Below are 15,916 nucleotides of genomic sequence, written 5' to 3'. Positions count from 1 at the left end.
AAATCATTGTGTGGTGGTCAATGTTGATATTGTGGTGGGCCACCACAAATAAGTCAATGTATGGGAAACACTGCGATACTGCCCTTTAGTCCTAGGATTCCATTCATTCTTTACAATTGCTGCTGTTTAAAGCTTTGCTCCTTTGTTTAGCACACCACCTCCAATTGTGTCCCTGGAAGACATGCCATCAACTTCCGGGACTATTTTCTGCTAAAGCCATTATTTTGCGCTAAAGTAGCTGCAAAATATGTTTTTTTCCATTGGATCTAGACTGGTTAACCATCAATGAACCCTCAGAGGCTATAACCAGAAGTGCGGAGAGCTTTCTCCGCAGCAATGCAATGAAGTCCCCTTTGCTCCTTTCAATGGACATAAGGCAAAGCCCTATTGAGCAGGACATGGCCATCATCTCCTTTTACAAGCGGCCTCGTGTGGAATGGGCACGGCCACTGAACTGCTTTCTTGGAGGTAACTGGCATTCTAAGGAACAATGGTGCATTTCTGGTCCAGGAAAAAGTATTTTCTTCACACTGACCCTAACATTTCTTGTTTTATAGGAGATGCTGCTATTGGACTGGGTGTAACTCACCATTTTTTCTCCATATGCATGGAAAAACTAAAGTCTGGATTTTCTTTGAGTTTCGGTATGTAATACGTATTTAGTACAATACTCTTACGTCAATAGTGTAGTAGCAACCTATACGTATATGTTATTCTTACTTCTCTGTTTTTGTCTCTCTTTTTTGTCTGGCAAACAGCAAAAACCAATGTAACACCCCTTTTTGAAGGAGAACCTGGTCATTTGATCCCTTCAGCCTCTCCGTTTCTAATGAACAGTGACATGTTCATTGTAGCAGGGAGAATTGTGGGGCATTCTTATCTTCATGGAGGACCCTGTTTGTCTGGACTCAGTGATGCGGTTGTCCATGTGCTGCTTGGTGGGAGCTTAGAAACAGCCACAGTAAACCTGGAAGACTGTCCAGACTTTGACATTCGCGAAACTATCATGCTTGTATGTCTATATCGAACATATTAATGTCTGTTTGTTGTTATGTAGGGATTTTGTTTTGATCTGTTGTTGTAGATGTGTTGTCGTCAATGGCCATAAGGATGACATAATTTGAGAGACACTAGCTGTTGCTGTTGTAGTTTATGTCTATAAACTTCTAACATATTGTCTAATCATTACAATGTATTTCATTGTCTTTTTCTCTCTATCTTCAAGCTGGAAGGGGAGTTAAGCCTATCAGAAGAAGAAACAGAAAGGGTCCAGAACTTGGTCTCTTCCTGGGACCTCCCGCCACTAAACTCAACCAACCGGGCATTGGTTTTTGAATCACTTTTGTTCCATGCTGTGAGTGAAAGAAATTTGTATTTCATGTATTTCCAACAGTTGGTCCAGCCAAATGCATTGCATTTATCAACGATTTCTGACATTCCTACATTCGCCCTGTTCGCTAGTTTGCCCGGGATTGTTATGCTTACATGGCTGGTAGAGCTACAATACATTTCATGAGTCAGCAGTTTGATGAATTAGCCTACAGTGGGTCCCATTTAGAAGTGGCCACTTCATTCGCGCCTCCCGGTGATTCACAGAGCTGCGTGAAATATAGGCCTATTACAACCTTTTGCCACGAGGTGGCAGCTTAAGTCCGCTGTAGAATTGCGAGATGCATTGCCAGTAAACAGGGCAGCTGACTGGAGAAACTTTGCAACGGCAATACTTTTGTGGACGAAATTGAAATAGGATGCACATATCGGATGCGTGTAGGTGCATTCTGGATTTCCACGAAAGGAAAAGGCCACCAGTCAATTTGGTCCACGAAACGATGTGCTCTCTTCAGTGTTTGGTGGACACAATGCAAACCAATTTGTGGATTCCGTGGACAAAAGGCGTTACAATGTAATGAATGTAGCCTATTTCGTCATACAAAAGTCATTCTGTCCACGAAATAAGGCACGTTACATTTAGCGCCCCACACGCAGAGGATGTAGCCTAGGCTATACATTTCTTATGAAAAGTCTTGACTATGAGTTTTTAGGTCTGCATACCTTTCTTGAAAATCCATCAATGCCTCCAAAGATGACTATGTTATATCTGAAAATACGTTAAACACATTTATAACAGCAAAACTATTACTATTATTACTATAACTATTATAATAAGCAATGATTAAGGATAGCATACAAGCCTACCGTATCAGTTTATGGTTTGTGTCTATATGCATTAGGGATCTTGGGCCAGGGACGGAGTAGGTTCTTCTGACCACACAGCCGAGCTGTGACAGGCGAGCAATCACCCCCACCGTATCAACTCGGTGCATTGCCGCTCGGACTCTACCGTACTGTACTCGAATTCCCTCAGTCACTAACGCTGATCTTACACCGCGATATCCCCAGTGAGGCATACTTGCTTTCACCGCTCTTACAGCAGCGTCCAACTCCTCATCAGTCAATTGGCTGTATCTGCCACGAACCGACAGTTCAAATTCAGCCATCCGTCTGAACAGTGTTCTTCTGCTCACCCCAAGCAGACCGGTGTTGCACCAAATTCTGTGACCTGTCGAATTTTGTGACTCTAGAGGGCGCTGTTTTATTGGAGTCTATGAAAGTACTGAGCTGTACTGACACACTGATGAGGCAATTCTGTTATGTGTATAATTCTTCTACTAAACTTTGTACATTTTTGAAACATGGAACATTGACTGGGTGTGGGTGTATTACTCCACAGGCCTGCATGTGTATCTTCCTCTCTATACTATCTCTATAGAGTACAGCTAAGGCCTACCCCACCACTCCAGCGAAGAGGTGGACTTCAGCTGGACAGGTCACATATGATGATAAGCCTACTGTCAAATTATGTTTGACAGTAGCCCACTATATTTACTATTACCCCACTATAACTCTGCAGAAATGGACTGATGTTGTACATTGTCATTGACATCAGCAAACACTTTATTTACATTATTGACAAACTTCTTGTCATTGTCCGTTAATTTACTTTTTGGCACCTCAAACTGATATACAAAGTTAAGGAGGCAGTTAGTGACCTCCACAGCATTTTTTTTCTGCAGTTACAGTGACATAATTTGACAGTAGCCTATCAAAATATGTGATCTGTCCTGCTGAAGTCCATCTGTTCACAGGAGTGGTGAGGGGTAGGCTTTAGCTCTACTCTAGAATAATACACCCACACCCAGTCAATGTTCCATGTTTCAAAAATGTACAAAGTTTATTAGAAGAATTATACACATAACAGAATTGCCTCATCAGTGTGTCAGTACAGCTCAGTACATTCATAGACTCTAATAAAACAGCGCCCTCTAGAGTCACAAAATTCGACAGGTCACAGAATTTGGTGCAACACCGGGAAATCTCCCTTATTTTCATTGTTCAATGTTGACAGAGCTATGGAACGAAAGAGAACGTTATGGCGACAGAAATCAACAATCAAACAAGCCACTTTGATTTTTTGCTGTTTTCATTAATACAAAAGATGGGTGACACCCCCTCCTAGACAAAAAAAAGTTAGGTGACCCTCCCCTCAACAAAGAATAAAAAGACATGACCCTCCACTATTTTCCTCCAGTGACCCTGTTTATAAATAACGAACGGTCCCTAATTCTCCAGTCCTGACCACATACCCCACACCAATTATAAATCAGTTATGAATCAGTCTGTTTGCGGAGCACAATGTTTTTGGCATCACATAATTCCAATTCCAATTAGCTTTTATTTATCATTTACAGCAGCAATTTAAAATGTCTCAAGACATGTCTTAGAGCAAACACTTCAGCGATGATCAAAATGGTGATGGCCTTCATCTTTCTCATGGTGACCATATTTGGGTTTTAAAAACAGGTGAGGTAGCATGAAGGAGATGGAGATCTGCAATTGGACGAAGGTTGTCGAATGGGCTGGTAATAGGTGTAATCTGACAATGTGTGTGGGTGGGCGGGTGGGGTTGTTGTTTATAAAGAACACAGAAGGAACAGAACATTGTTTACCTGTCACCTATCCAATGATAACAGTAAGACATACTTTTCTACAACTAGACCTACTGTGTTATGTGTAGGCCTACCACCTTGAGTGGAGAACTTGCACGCTTAGTTCATGAAGGTCTTTGGGTACAGAGCCAGTTGCCGATTTAAATTGTCAAAATTTGTTGATTCATAGCTCCTGGGCAGATGTGCCCCTCACTAGTTGTGTCCTGTGGTGCTGAACTGAGGCGCCTGATGCTCTTACCAAGGGGTGTGTCGTCTCTCGCTGCGGTGAGGCTGGGAGTCAAGCGTGGTGATGAGAGCAAATGAGGGGCTCAGCTCTAAGGGCACATGGCCATGACTGTTCACTGTGTCCATGGTCTCCACACCATTAAACATGGCCGAGGTTGCCAGGCAATGGAAGGAGTAAACCCTGCTAAAAAATGCTAGGGGTAAAAGCAGTAGCCTACATTCATCCATTTCAACAATGTCAAAAGAAGCCTGCAACACCCAGACATTCACAATTGTACAATTGGGAGTGGGTCTGGAAAGGTTAATTGACTTACGACTTCTAGCAGGGGCGTAACTAGCGGTGAAATGAAACTTAAATTGGTACATTAAAGCTGCAGTTGGCAAGTCTGACAGATTGAGGGGACTTAGCCAAAATGTTTAATGTTTACAACCACTGTCATGCCCCTCCCCCACTACCACCGAGCACCCTCTCATCGAGTTTGTGCTCGTCAGTGCGTACCAGATTGCACCACACTGCACCAGACTGTGATTGACAGTCAGATCTCACACAGCTCTGCTCTGATTGGACCAGAAGAACTGGGAGCTGTGGATTTTTGCAAATCAAATAACGCGAGCGCCCTCACGTGGAACAAGAGCAGGAACTGCAACCACTTCAGAAACCGGAAGTTTCCGGAGAGTGGAAGTCCTCCCCTTATTCCCCCAGCGGCCACAATGAGGCTACAGGGTACACTTGCCATTACACTTCAGTCCAGCAGATGGAGGCTAATGCACTCCTGTTTGCAAAAAAAACTCATTGAAGAAGGTTACTCTGGCCAGCCAGCAAACTCTTCTATTTCTATGAGCTTTTTTTCCTGTAGCCTCGTTCTAGCCGCCGGGTAAATAAGGCGAATTAGACATTCTCTGGTCTGACTAAAATGTTGCATGACGCAAATGTTGCAGGACTGTGGCTAGGCCTACCCAAGCACAGCAGACCCAGTTAACCTTGTGTGCCTTACTGCTTAGAATAAATGCCGTAATTAGCAAACTCTCTAGACTAGCTCAAGAACTGTTCGTTTTTCAGGTTAAACAATTATGACCCTGTAGTCTAGGCTAAATAAGTGTACAGTTAGTTTATTCTGTCACAGGCTATTATCTTGTGCTTTTTTCTGCGTTCGGCCAGGTTAAAAAGCCAACCTAATTTAGGTGTGTGATGAATTTACCACCTCTTTCCCTCTTCCACTTTCCAGTCTGGCCTGCTAAACAGAACGGTCTCATTTACTAGCCCAAGCCCAAGCCCTATCCTGGCAGGAAGGAGTGAGGGACAGATGGGAGCAGCAGAGGTTGTGTGCGCCTTCCACATTACTGTAATGACTCCTCTGCTGCATCCATTTAGGACCCCTCCCTCCCCTTCCCATGTAGAAAATGTGCAGCGCGAGCCCCTTTGATTAAAACAAATGAAAGATCCATTATAACTGGCAAATGAATGCCACGTCCCTCCCCTCCTGTCTCGGCTCGGGCTTAATGGTGGGGTGAGGAGGCGTATGGTGAGACTCTGCCTTTTACCAGCACTTCTTATGCCTTCTTCCTCGGTGGACTTACTTATAACATTTCACTTCTAAATGCACTGAAATAACAGAGGGATGAAAAAGCTTTGGCGCCCACAGTATTGTTAGAATACAAATACTGTAATGACTTTTCAAAATTTCCACACAAAAAAAAGAAAACAAGTAGTCTATCCATTATGAATGAGTCACAACAAATATTTTGTATACCCGAATAATTAATAAAATGAAGTTTATGTATTGGGTGTACCTAACTGTAAACCAAATGCATATATCTATACAGTATGCATACCAAATATTTAAAATAACTGGATTCCCCCAAGCAGACTTTGTGATATTTGTAATTTCTCTACACACCACCACTGAGTTCATAAAGATAACAGAACAGTTATGTGCAGTTTAAGACAATATTATTTATACATAATGGTCAAAACATGTTTATTTCTACACATAAACCATAAACATCTCCTTCTGTAACACATTTGCTATGTAAATGTAAGACTCCAGAGACTTAAAATGGCTACTGAATGAAAGCACTTCCGTGAACAGGTTATTGACCATAGTGTTGCATCAATATCAGTGTCTACAGAAGGTTATGTCAACCTTTGCTTTGTGTCCACCCTGAAAGGATGAGGAAAATGAGAGAACCTATATTTTTGATTGAAAGACCTGAAAATGTACAAAACCTGAATGATAATGTTTTTTGTGTTTGTGGGTGCACTTGGCGTTGTGTTTGGAATCGTGATGGGGTTATGAAATGTTGTCTACAAGCAAAAACAAAACTGATCAAACAAAATCATCAAAAAAGGAAAATTAATTTGATGTGAATTCTGTCCATTTTCTTCTGTATTTTTATTGGACATTTATCCACTTTATCCATCATGAGGTGTTAACGTGGCACTGCAATATTCTACTTGTTGCTGAAAGAAAATTTGTTATGTGATTTATGGAATATTTCACCATTTCTCAAAGGCTTGTATGCAGTTGCATTTCCACTGGGTCACATCAAGTGAATAACATAGCAGAACTGAAAGGGTCCACAGGGCAGCCCTTGCCTTCTGTGCGTCATGACAACAGACGACAGAGTGTGTTCAGTGGGGGGTTTCATTTAGCAACAGAGAGGAAATAAATACACTTTTTTTTATGTCCCGGTGATGTCATTTCCAGTCTGGACGAGAACTGGCTCCCACCCTGTCTCGGGGAATGATTCGGAGTTCTGAGCCATGCTTCAAGAAGACGTTTCCTGAAAAAGTACCAAAAAAAGGGAGATCTTTTAGCAAATCCAAAACATATCACAAATACCAGTAGGTCTAATGTGCTAAACAAATACACTGAAATCTACAGCCTGAGGGGTACAATTAGCAGTAAATAAAGAATTAGAAGTTTATTCTCATCTGTGAAAACAAATAAACAACAACAAAACCTCAAGCTTGCTTGGGGCAGAGGTGGAAGTGGTATTTTTGTACCGCGGTAGGCTGAAAGACTGCTTTGTCTTTTCAGTGAAGTTACATTATGTAAGAAGAAAACATCACCTTCACTGCCCTGTGTGTGTGTGAGAGAGAGAGAGAGAGAGAGAGAGAGAGACACAGAGAGAGAGAGTGTGTGTGTGTGTTAAGCATTGAGAGCTTTACAAAAGGGGAATAACCATCCATTGCACAATATATTGCTTTTGGACCAAGCGTTTGTGTACGTTAGGGAACTGCCTGCGTTATGAACTCAACCTTGCGCAAGCACTATAGGGCCACTACACATGTTACTGGAGGATTCCACTTAAGTGCTCATAAATACATCACTTGCATGCTCATGTACGATCACATACTGCCCCTATACCATCGTCCCTACGTTCGTAAATATTCGCAGACGTGTTGCTTTAATTTTTGATGACGTGCACAAAAGGTGCAGGATATGCAAGGCGGCCATGGTGCGTGCGAGAAAAGTATTATCCGTGGGCTTAAACAGTACAAATGTGTACCATTAGGTTACCAAACAAAAACAGCTCATCATGAAGTAGACGTATAATCATGTATCATTTCAAATATGTAGCAGCATATGGAATACCCTCACCAGCCTGAGTCACAATCTGGACCAGTACAACATCCGCACATACAGTAGATGAGATATTTGATGAGACCCCTTGAGCATTATAGACTAATAACACCCTTTCATTCAGTAAAACTACTTTAGGCATTATCAACATCAATATTCATGACCTAGTAAGTACATGCAAGCCTTCTAAGTCTCTACATCTCGTCTCGAAAAAGGCGTGTAGATAATACACACTGCTACGCCCGTAGGATAAACCGATAGACCTTGTATTATTAGGATTTTCTTTTTAAGCCTCAGCTGGTTGCACTTCTAAATTACTTTTTGAAGTATTAATGAAATAAGTTCTGATGATGGGTTCTGAAGAAGGTTCTCATCATAAATTACGATAAATTAGCGATAAAGGTCAGACAAATGAATCTATAATGGCAAGGCTCGATATAACAAAACTTTGATTTATTATTGGGGAAATGCTGTTGAACACACTAACCTGCTGTTTGTGCTGGGTTGATTCCAATACCATCTGCAGAGAACAACAGAAACAAATGACAACATGAGTAAATCTATCCATCTAACAGTTAGATTAAACATCTAACAGGTTACTACTACTAACCAACACACAGGGGAAGCAGCAGGAGAAGTACTCCATTAGAATTACAGCATGTGAAAAAAATGCATTAGTTTATTTTAAACAAATTTGTTTGTAGTATGTAAGATACCAAAGTTACAAATCATGTTATGTTACTGAAAGCAGAGTAGTGATTTACGAATCTGCAGAAACATTTGTGTGCTTGGAGGTTGGTGGTTATTAAGTGACACTCTCTCTACTCACCATTGGTAATGATGGCGCTGGTGGCTGCTGGAACTTTAAACTAAAAGAGGAGAGAGAATGGAGAAGGAAATGAGCCAGACTCCATCTATTAGCATTTCAGTCAAATAAACAAATGCACTTTGCTGCTGTGAAGGCAGAGAGTCTGTCTTCAGTCACTCTCCTAGGCTCCCTGTTTGTGTCTACAGTATGCTTCACTACTGAGGAGGAGGGAATGAGGTAAAAAAGGACAGGGCAATCTGTTCCACCCAAACACACAAGCACAACCCTGCCAGTGGTAATGACTAGGGCATCCTGCTGAGAGAAGGCTGGGAGATGGCAAGTGAGGGAAATAGCCAGGCTCATGATTTGATTTCAATTGAATGTCAAACGTCAACTGGCTGAATCGAAACATCTTCAAGTCAACCGGTCATTGTGATTGATGATCGTTCCTTTAAATCATTTATGTCGGCGACAACATGTGGTTTTCAGTTGGAAATCACACCACTTTTGTGGTTCGTCTAAGTTTAATTTGGAAGAAGTAAGATGCATCATGGAACAACCAGTAACACCCAGATAGAATGTTGTTGTTGTTTTTATATATATATATTGGTCTCGACCCCTGACTAAACACTCAATGCACTTTAGTGATGCTTTTCCCTGCTGTCATAGTTACCACATCTCACAAATGCATTCATCTACCAATTGTGCTGGCTGTTGTGAGCAGCCATCGCTGTGGTAGAGCTGACCTAATCGGGCTGAGTGGCATAGAGAAACAATGGGGGGCAAAGCATATTTTGGCTTTTTTGCCTTCATGGAATTAGGATGGTGAAGAGTGACAGGAAGCGAGTGGCGCACAGCTCCCCCAGGTTTGTACTCTTATACCACAACACTAAGAGGAGTACACTGACAAATAAACAACACAATGTGACCGCAAAGCTGAAGTAAAAGAAAAACAATCCCGGAATTTGTTCTCCTGCTTTCACCTCTACTGGACCATGCCACAGACTGCAACTTGCAGTGTGACAAAGGCCAATTGATTTTGTTATTCTATGAGAAAATGTCATAAAGTACAAGTAAGTCAAGGAAAAGTGGTACCACCTCAAAAATACACTCATTTCCTATTGGGTCATTCCACGTCAGTTCAACCAAGGCCCACGCACTTAGGTCTCAAAATTCTGAAAAAATTACCAGGTGTACCTATGTTACCCAGGAGACACACTGCAAAATTACTCTTATGTAAGATCAATACTTTCCAAGAGACAGCCAGTTTTACAGGGGGAGGGGGGTGTTGATTTTGTTCGGCCTCTTTTTTTGTCAAAGTTCACAAGCCCACAGCGCAAGAACTAAACCATGTAGGAGGCTCAAATTTTGCATGCTGGTACATAAATAGGAATAGTATGTAGCAAAATTGTCACGTTTGGTCTGGATAATCCTGCATCGTCATAGCTGTCCCTCAAAGTTGATACAAATTTTATTGGAGTTTTTGGCTGGGCTCTGTTTAAGCCTTCAGAAGACATATTTGTACTCAACATAGGCTCTTGATTTATTTATTTATTTATTTCCACGTAGAGCTGTGACATTCTTTATTAGGCAATTCCTTGGGAGAAATGCCAATCATTCAACCACTATAAAGTGATCACTGAGAATTCAAGTACATCACAACCCCCAAAACAAAAACACACTACCACCACCACCACCATCACTCCCCCAGAACCACCTGTGAGCACTCAAAACAGCAAGCTGGGACAGAAATATCACAGAATGTGCCAAGTAGTACAAATCAATAAGAGAGGAAAAGGATGGAAGTGGAAAATGGATTTTTCAACCAAGATGCAAAACAAAGCTTATTATTCAAAAGTCTACCCCCTCTCTCTGAAGCCCTACCACCATTAGACACTAGTTTAGCAGATAAACCGATACGCCTGCAGTTTGACCTTGTATGAAGAACAGACTCTGACAGCATGATATCCATACTGTACGTAACCAAGTGAATGAAAGATTGACTATAGACAGAGCCGGACAGTAACGGAGTACATTTACTTGAGTACAATTTTGAGGGATCTGTACTTTACTTGAGTATCATTTTTGGGGAGTACTTATGACTTTACTCAAGTACATTTGAGAGGCAAATATTGTACTCTTTACTCCACTACATTTCTATCCATAACCGTGAGTACCCATTGCTTTCTAAAAAAAAAAAAAAAAAGAAAAATCTCGGAAACCCTCAATTTGTTGTTTCCCTCTCAAACGTGATTGGATTGTGCAGGCGCCACTGATTGGGACAGCCTATCAGAAATCACCTTCAGCTTTCCGCCAAAGTCAACTCCATGGTCAGATTTAGATAAGAGACGAAACCATAGACGAAACAATGGATGAAGACGCAGCAGGTCCATCCCGGGAATGTGCCAACCTGTGGCCCCACCTCACCGACTATTTCAATTTTCTGAACAAGTTAATGATAGTTTTTGCTTCTAGTGTTTCAATTACAAAATAGTATTTTGTATTTGAAATGCGTATTTTAAATACATGTGTTAGAAATACTGCCTATCCCTGGCATGGTAAAAAGATGAAAATGACTTGATTTTACTTTCAATTCCTTTTACATTCTCCAAGGTATTAACATTAACATTTTTCGTAACTCCATGTAGGACGTATCTGTACATAAATGTAAGCACTGTGGCAGTAATAATGCAATATTTAGAAAATGTAGGCTACTCTTGTACTCTTGATGCTCAAGTACTTTTAAAAACAAGTACTTCAGTACTTTTACTTAAGTAGACATCTGTTGTACTTTTACTTGTACTTGAGTAAAATTTAGCAAAGGGTATCTGTACTTTTACTCAAGTAATGAAGCTGTGTACTCTGTCTGCTTCTGACTATAGATAATAAAGCTAAATCGATTCTTTGGTGTTCTTTTTTTTTCTTGGGCAAACTACAGCCAGCCTAACTTCTCATCAATGAATAAAACACTTTGTCTGTGGTTCAGAACGGAGTGTTAGGCTAGTGTTAATTGGAATAAACACCAAGTGTTAGGCTAATGATCAACTGTTGTTGTTGTTGTGGTGACACGTTTTTCCATAAACATGTAAAGAACTTTCACCTTTCAAATAAACATTTAATCACTGTGGCTGAATGTGAACGGCTAAACTCACCTCTTCTGCTGCAAATTTTAACACTGCCGTGAAAGGGGTGGCTTCAGGGACACTTAACCTGAAAGACAATCAGGCAAAGCGTTAATGCTCCTCCCTCCCCCAGGAATTCAAGAACAAAACAGAGTTAATTAGTTTAGACTTGATTAGCTATAAAAAACATTATTTTCCCTGTCAATTGTCCAATCAGAAAGAATGGTTGATGCACTAGAGGCAGCATACCAAGGATTTTCTTCTAGAACGACTGAATAACAATTCTGAAAATGCAGGTGCCTACTAACTGATTATGGTCATAATAAGGCAGTGTGAAATTCACATAGCATTCTGGTGAGATTGCTGTAATGACTCATTCAGTGTTGAACAAGGCTTTGAAGGTTTGGCTATATGCATTTGTCAAAGACACCATGATTGAATGAGAAAATCAACTGTTTTTCTTGGCTTAAGTGAAATCAACAAAATGACACGAGATTCAAGATCGAGGAGTTGAAGCATTTCAAGGCTGACAGATTATTTCCAAAACTCCTTCAAATGCAGGCTATCAGAGGTGGGTAGACTGGAGGGCACACATTTCATTTCTAACCTAGGCATTCAAACCTATAAATATCAAAATTTTACCAAAAAGTACATACAAACATAGCAATGCGTTCTCAATGTACTGAAATAATGTTTCAGGTTCACAGATGGTGCTTCCAAATCCCAAATCTATGCATCTCGTTTGTCAGAGCTTTAAAACATGAAAACCTTATACAAACATCAAAACCTACTCGATATGTCAATACTTACACATCATTCCATAATTGACGGAATCACTGGACATGGACATACTGCACAACTAACTAGGGGAGGCTGGCTGACCAAAAAATATGGCTCACTCAGTGACTAATTTCTATGTTCGCTAGCCCAACGTTGCAGTTCATGCAGGGTGTAGCCTCTCTGTTAGACAGACATCTTACCGCTTAATGAAAACATTAGTATGAATCGCGATCTTCTACAAAATTAACTCTTCAAATGACGATATCGTTAATAACTGTAAACTTGTTCACAAATCGGTTCACTGATGAATAGTTCGCGATATGATTAAATGCTGCAGTTGTATTATTTACCAAAGATACAGGCCATATGTTTTGTCACATGTGTTTTGCCTCTTAAACAACACATTGACAGTACATTAAACAATAGTTTGCTAGAGCAGAGGTTCATACAACCGCTTTTAGATAACTAGTCTAGCTAGTTAACGGTGGTGTGCAGAATGCAGGTTGCAGAAGGCACTGTGATGATCTGTCACTTACACTTTGTAAGGTAGCCTCGGATCCGAAGTCAGCGTGATTTTAAAGGTGACTTTCGACCTGTTGAAGGCAGCATTAGCATTGTCAACATATTTAACCCAAAAAAACAGACAGAAGAGAGTTATATCCCTACTTATTTACTTACATCTTTCACGATTTACAGTGAATCACCACTCCAACATAAACCAGGAAGCAAGGACCCTACGGACACGTCATATGCCAGATATTGCAGCGATATTACACCACCGCATGTCATTGTTTTGGTTTCAGAATATGTTTTAATTAAGAGTAATACTATATTTTGTTAAATGTTGTAAGGAAATTTATTTCCTAAGTAATGCACATCAAAGTATCCATAATTATGGTGAGGCATTTCTTTGGCTACCTGATCAGTGCTTACCGTACTCTATGTAATACGTGAGCCACAAAGCATTTACCGGTAATTGTAGCCTATGTTACCAGAGAATGTCTCTAGATAGATATACTTTATTGATCCCCAGGGGAAATTCTCTGAAGGGCTCTGAGATAAAAATAAATAAATAAAAAAGCCCCATATTTTGATTTTCACTGAATGTGATCAGTAGCCTGACGGTTTCATCAAATTTGTTGGGAGAGAAACAACAAGTTGCTCATTTAAAGTTTCACTATAGCCTGCAGAAGAAGAAAAACATGTTTTGTAATTATTCAGGTGTTTTCACTGCTGTTATATTAGCCTATGTCCTTTGGCACTAGGCCTAGGCTACAGCATGTTTTACACCATAGACTGTATATAGAACAGTCTATGTTTCACACAGAATAAGTTTGAAAGCGATACATAAATTAGCCAGTTGTCATTACTAGAGTGTGTGGAAACCGATTGCCTTAAAACATTCTAGTTTTTACAAAACATAAAACTAAACATGTTTAGTTGTGTCAACTAACAACCTAATGTTGATGCTGTAGACAAATTAAGCTTACATTAGTAGTCTTTACTAAAAATCTTTAGTTCACTTAACTTATTGTTTCAGAAGTTGCAGTTGTATAAAATAACTAGGTTAAAATGCATGTTAACAAATTCATTAAAATATGAACTAAGTTCTGTAGATAGGCCTATTGTTTTTTTATTTTAAGATTAGGGTACTGTATTAATTTAATTGTTTTATTAAAAATTGAAAAGAAATTCATCACAATGTATAGGAATGCCTTTTATTATTGATAAAACATGAACAAACAACATGTAAACTCATAAATATTCCACATCCACTGTAGATGAAGAACCTATAAAAAAAAGTCGAAGAACCTATAAAAAAGAACATAAGACAACAATGTTCATTTACACAGTTGAAATAAAAGTTTGTTATATCACCTATGAATGCAACAAATAAGTGAATGGACATCGGCTAACATTAGCCAAAAGCTAACCAACATGTGCTGCTATGGTTAGCTAAAACTGTCTACAGACAGAAACATCTATTTCAATGATAAAGTCTGAATTAAACTTAGTAGCACCAAGACAAGTATATTTACACGAAAACATATGTGATATTGTTATAATCTGGCATACACACCCATTGGAAGGTAGCTACCATGAGCTAACTGTCCGAAAGACTACTAGCATGCTAACAACGGAGCTAATGTTACCTTACTTTTCTCAGGTTACTGTAAGTTAATCACGTAAACAAACATTTAGCTAACTATTGGTCAAACTGAACATAATTTTCGGTTATTTCATAAGAATTTTAATTTTTCAACAAGTTCATCAGAAAGTTCACCCACCATTTGATGTAGTAGCCTATTTGTCACAGCAGCATGCGGCATGGAGTCATTTATCTGGACTGAGAAGGAGGAACGGTTGATGGGCAGAATTTTTTTAGACCCCTCCTCTAGCTGCCTTCCAAAAACATAACATTTATCGTTGTCTCTGCTTAACATGATCAGGGCACTGTATATTTCACTTAAATAGTACAATCAACTCATTTATTTTAGTTATGACAGAGTTTTCACAAAACACACAAACATTAGTAGTGACCACCTAACATATTTATTACAACTAAATCTGGGTTTAGAGTGTAGCCTAATGCATCAAGTTTGTAATGATACTCCTCTTCCTGCAAACTCCACATTCACACTCTAAATATCTTTGAGATTATTTTAGTGACCACTATCGAACATATTTGTGCTATCACTTGTAGCCTAACATAGCCTACAGAGAGAGAGAGAGAGAGAGAGAGAGATGCTCATGACTTATATGTGCTTCCAGTGTGTTCCAGACTGCCAGCAAATCCACCAGGTTGGTCAAAGACATTTTGCTGTGCGCTGTAAATAAACCAATACCAAATTTTTGTTACCAACTTTTTATTAGGAATTAATTTGTTTTCTTGATATCTGTGCTAGGTCACAGTTATGCTGGTGAGTCATCTGGCATCTTGTTTTTGATTTCCCTTTTTTAAAATTATTTGTTAATTTGCTTGTTTTGTCTTGTGAGTGGAGCGCTATGGGTTGCACTCTGTGCATAAAAATTTTCTATAATAAAAGACTTGACATGTAACACACACACACACACACACATCTTGTGACGTGGAATATGGCAACTCCAAATGGACTGTTGCAGTATGCTTTAAATTATGAACGGCTTAGAAAGGTGAAAATGAGACCAGAGGTCAACAGAGTTTTGGGGGACGTGAAGGAAGGAGAGCAGGATTTAAGTGGACTGAGGAGAAGTGGTTGTTGGAATTGTGGAGACATGTACACATGGCGAGAGATTGTCCGAAGCAGGGTGATTGGAGACAAGAAGAGGGTAAATTATCACAGCAAAGGCCAAGAAAATTGGATTGATTTAGAGCTGTTTGTGAAAGCGTGTGTGAATGCTAAAGAT

At 39.9% G+C, this 15,916-nt stretch overlaps 2 protein-coding genes across 4 annotated transcripts in view; one reads left to right on the top strand and one right to left on the bottom strand.

Moving 5' to 3' along the window:
• The first annotated feature begins 213 nt into the window (after nucleotides 1–213).
• LOC125288283 overlaps nucleotides 214–15,916 on the top strand; it is a 50,930-nt gene continuing 35,227 nt past the window's right edge. The window contains exons 1-4 of one of the 3 annotated variants that reach the window (XM_048234516.1): nucleotides 214–468; nucleotides 558–644; nucleotides 759–1,012; nucleotides 1,226–1,354. In XM_048234516.1, coding sequence (XP_048090473.1) covers nucleotides 342–468; nucleotides 558–644; nucleotides 759–1,012; nucleotides 1,226–1,354 — 597 coding nt within the window. In that variant the 5' untranslated portion in view covers nucleotides 214–341. Of the gene's footprint in view, nucleotides 469–557; nucleotides 645–758; nucleotides 1,013–1,225; nucleotides 1,517–15,916 lie in introns of those variants that run through there. The other 2 variants (XM_048234509.1, XM_048234526.1) reach the window with 2 other exon arrangements.
• Nucleotides 6,167–13,307, bottom strand: ufm1 (ubiquitin-fold modifier 1). Its single transcript, XM_048234537.1, has 6 exons — nucleotides 13,208–13,307; nucleotides 13,066–13,122; nucleotides 11,780–11,837; nucleotides 8,649–8,688; nucleotides 8,307–8,339; nucleotides 6,167–7,016 (listed from the first exon to the last, which is right to left on the bottom strand). Coding segments are annotated over exons 1-6 (276 nt in total). The 5' UTR covers nucleotides 13,210–13,307; the 3' UTR covers nucleotides 6,167–6,930.

This window comes from Alosa alosa, chromosome 2 (genome assembly GCF_017589495.1).
Source record: "Alosa alosa isolate M-15738 ecotype Scorff River chromosome 2, AALO_Geno_1.1, whole genome shotgun sequence".
Classification (NCBI taxonomy): Eukaryota; Metazoa; Chordata; class Actinopteri; order Clupeiformes; family Clupeidae; genus Alosa; species Alosa alosa.
The sequence above is the reverse complement of the archived record's forward strand: the minus strand, read 5'-3'. Positions and strand labels throughout refer to the sequence as shown.

Excerpts from the sequence above, each read along its gene's own strand:
- ufm1 (XM_048234537.1), bottom strand. Across the intron at positions 11,838-13,065 it reads CCGAGGCTACCTTACAAAGT|GTTAAGTGTCCCTGAAGCCA; the intron begins GTAAGTGACAGA and ends ATTGTCTTTCAG. Across the intron at positions 8,689-11,779 it reads TAAAATTTGCAGCAGAAGAG|TTTAAAGTTCCAGCAGCCAC; the intron begins GTGAGTTTAGCC and ends CTCCTCTTTTAG.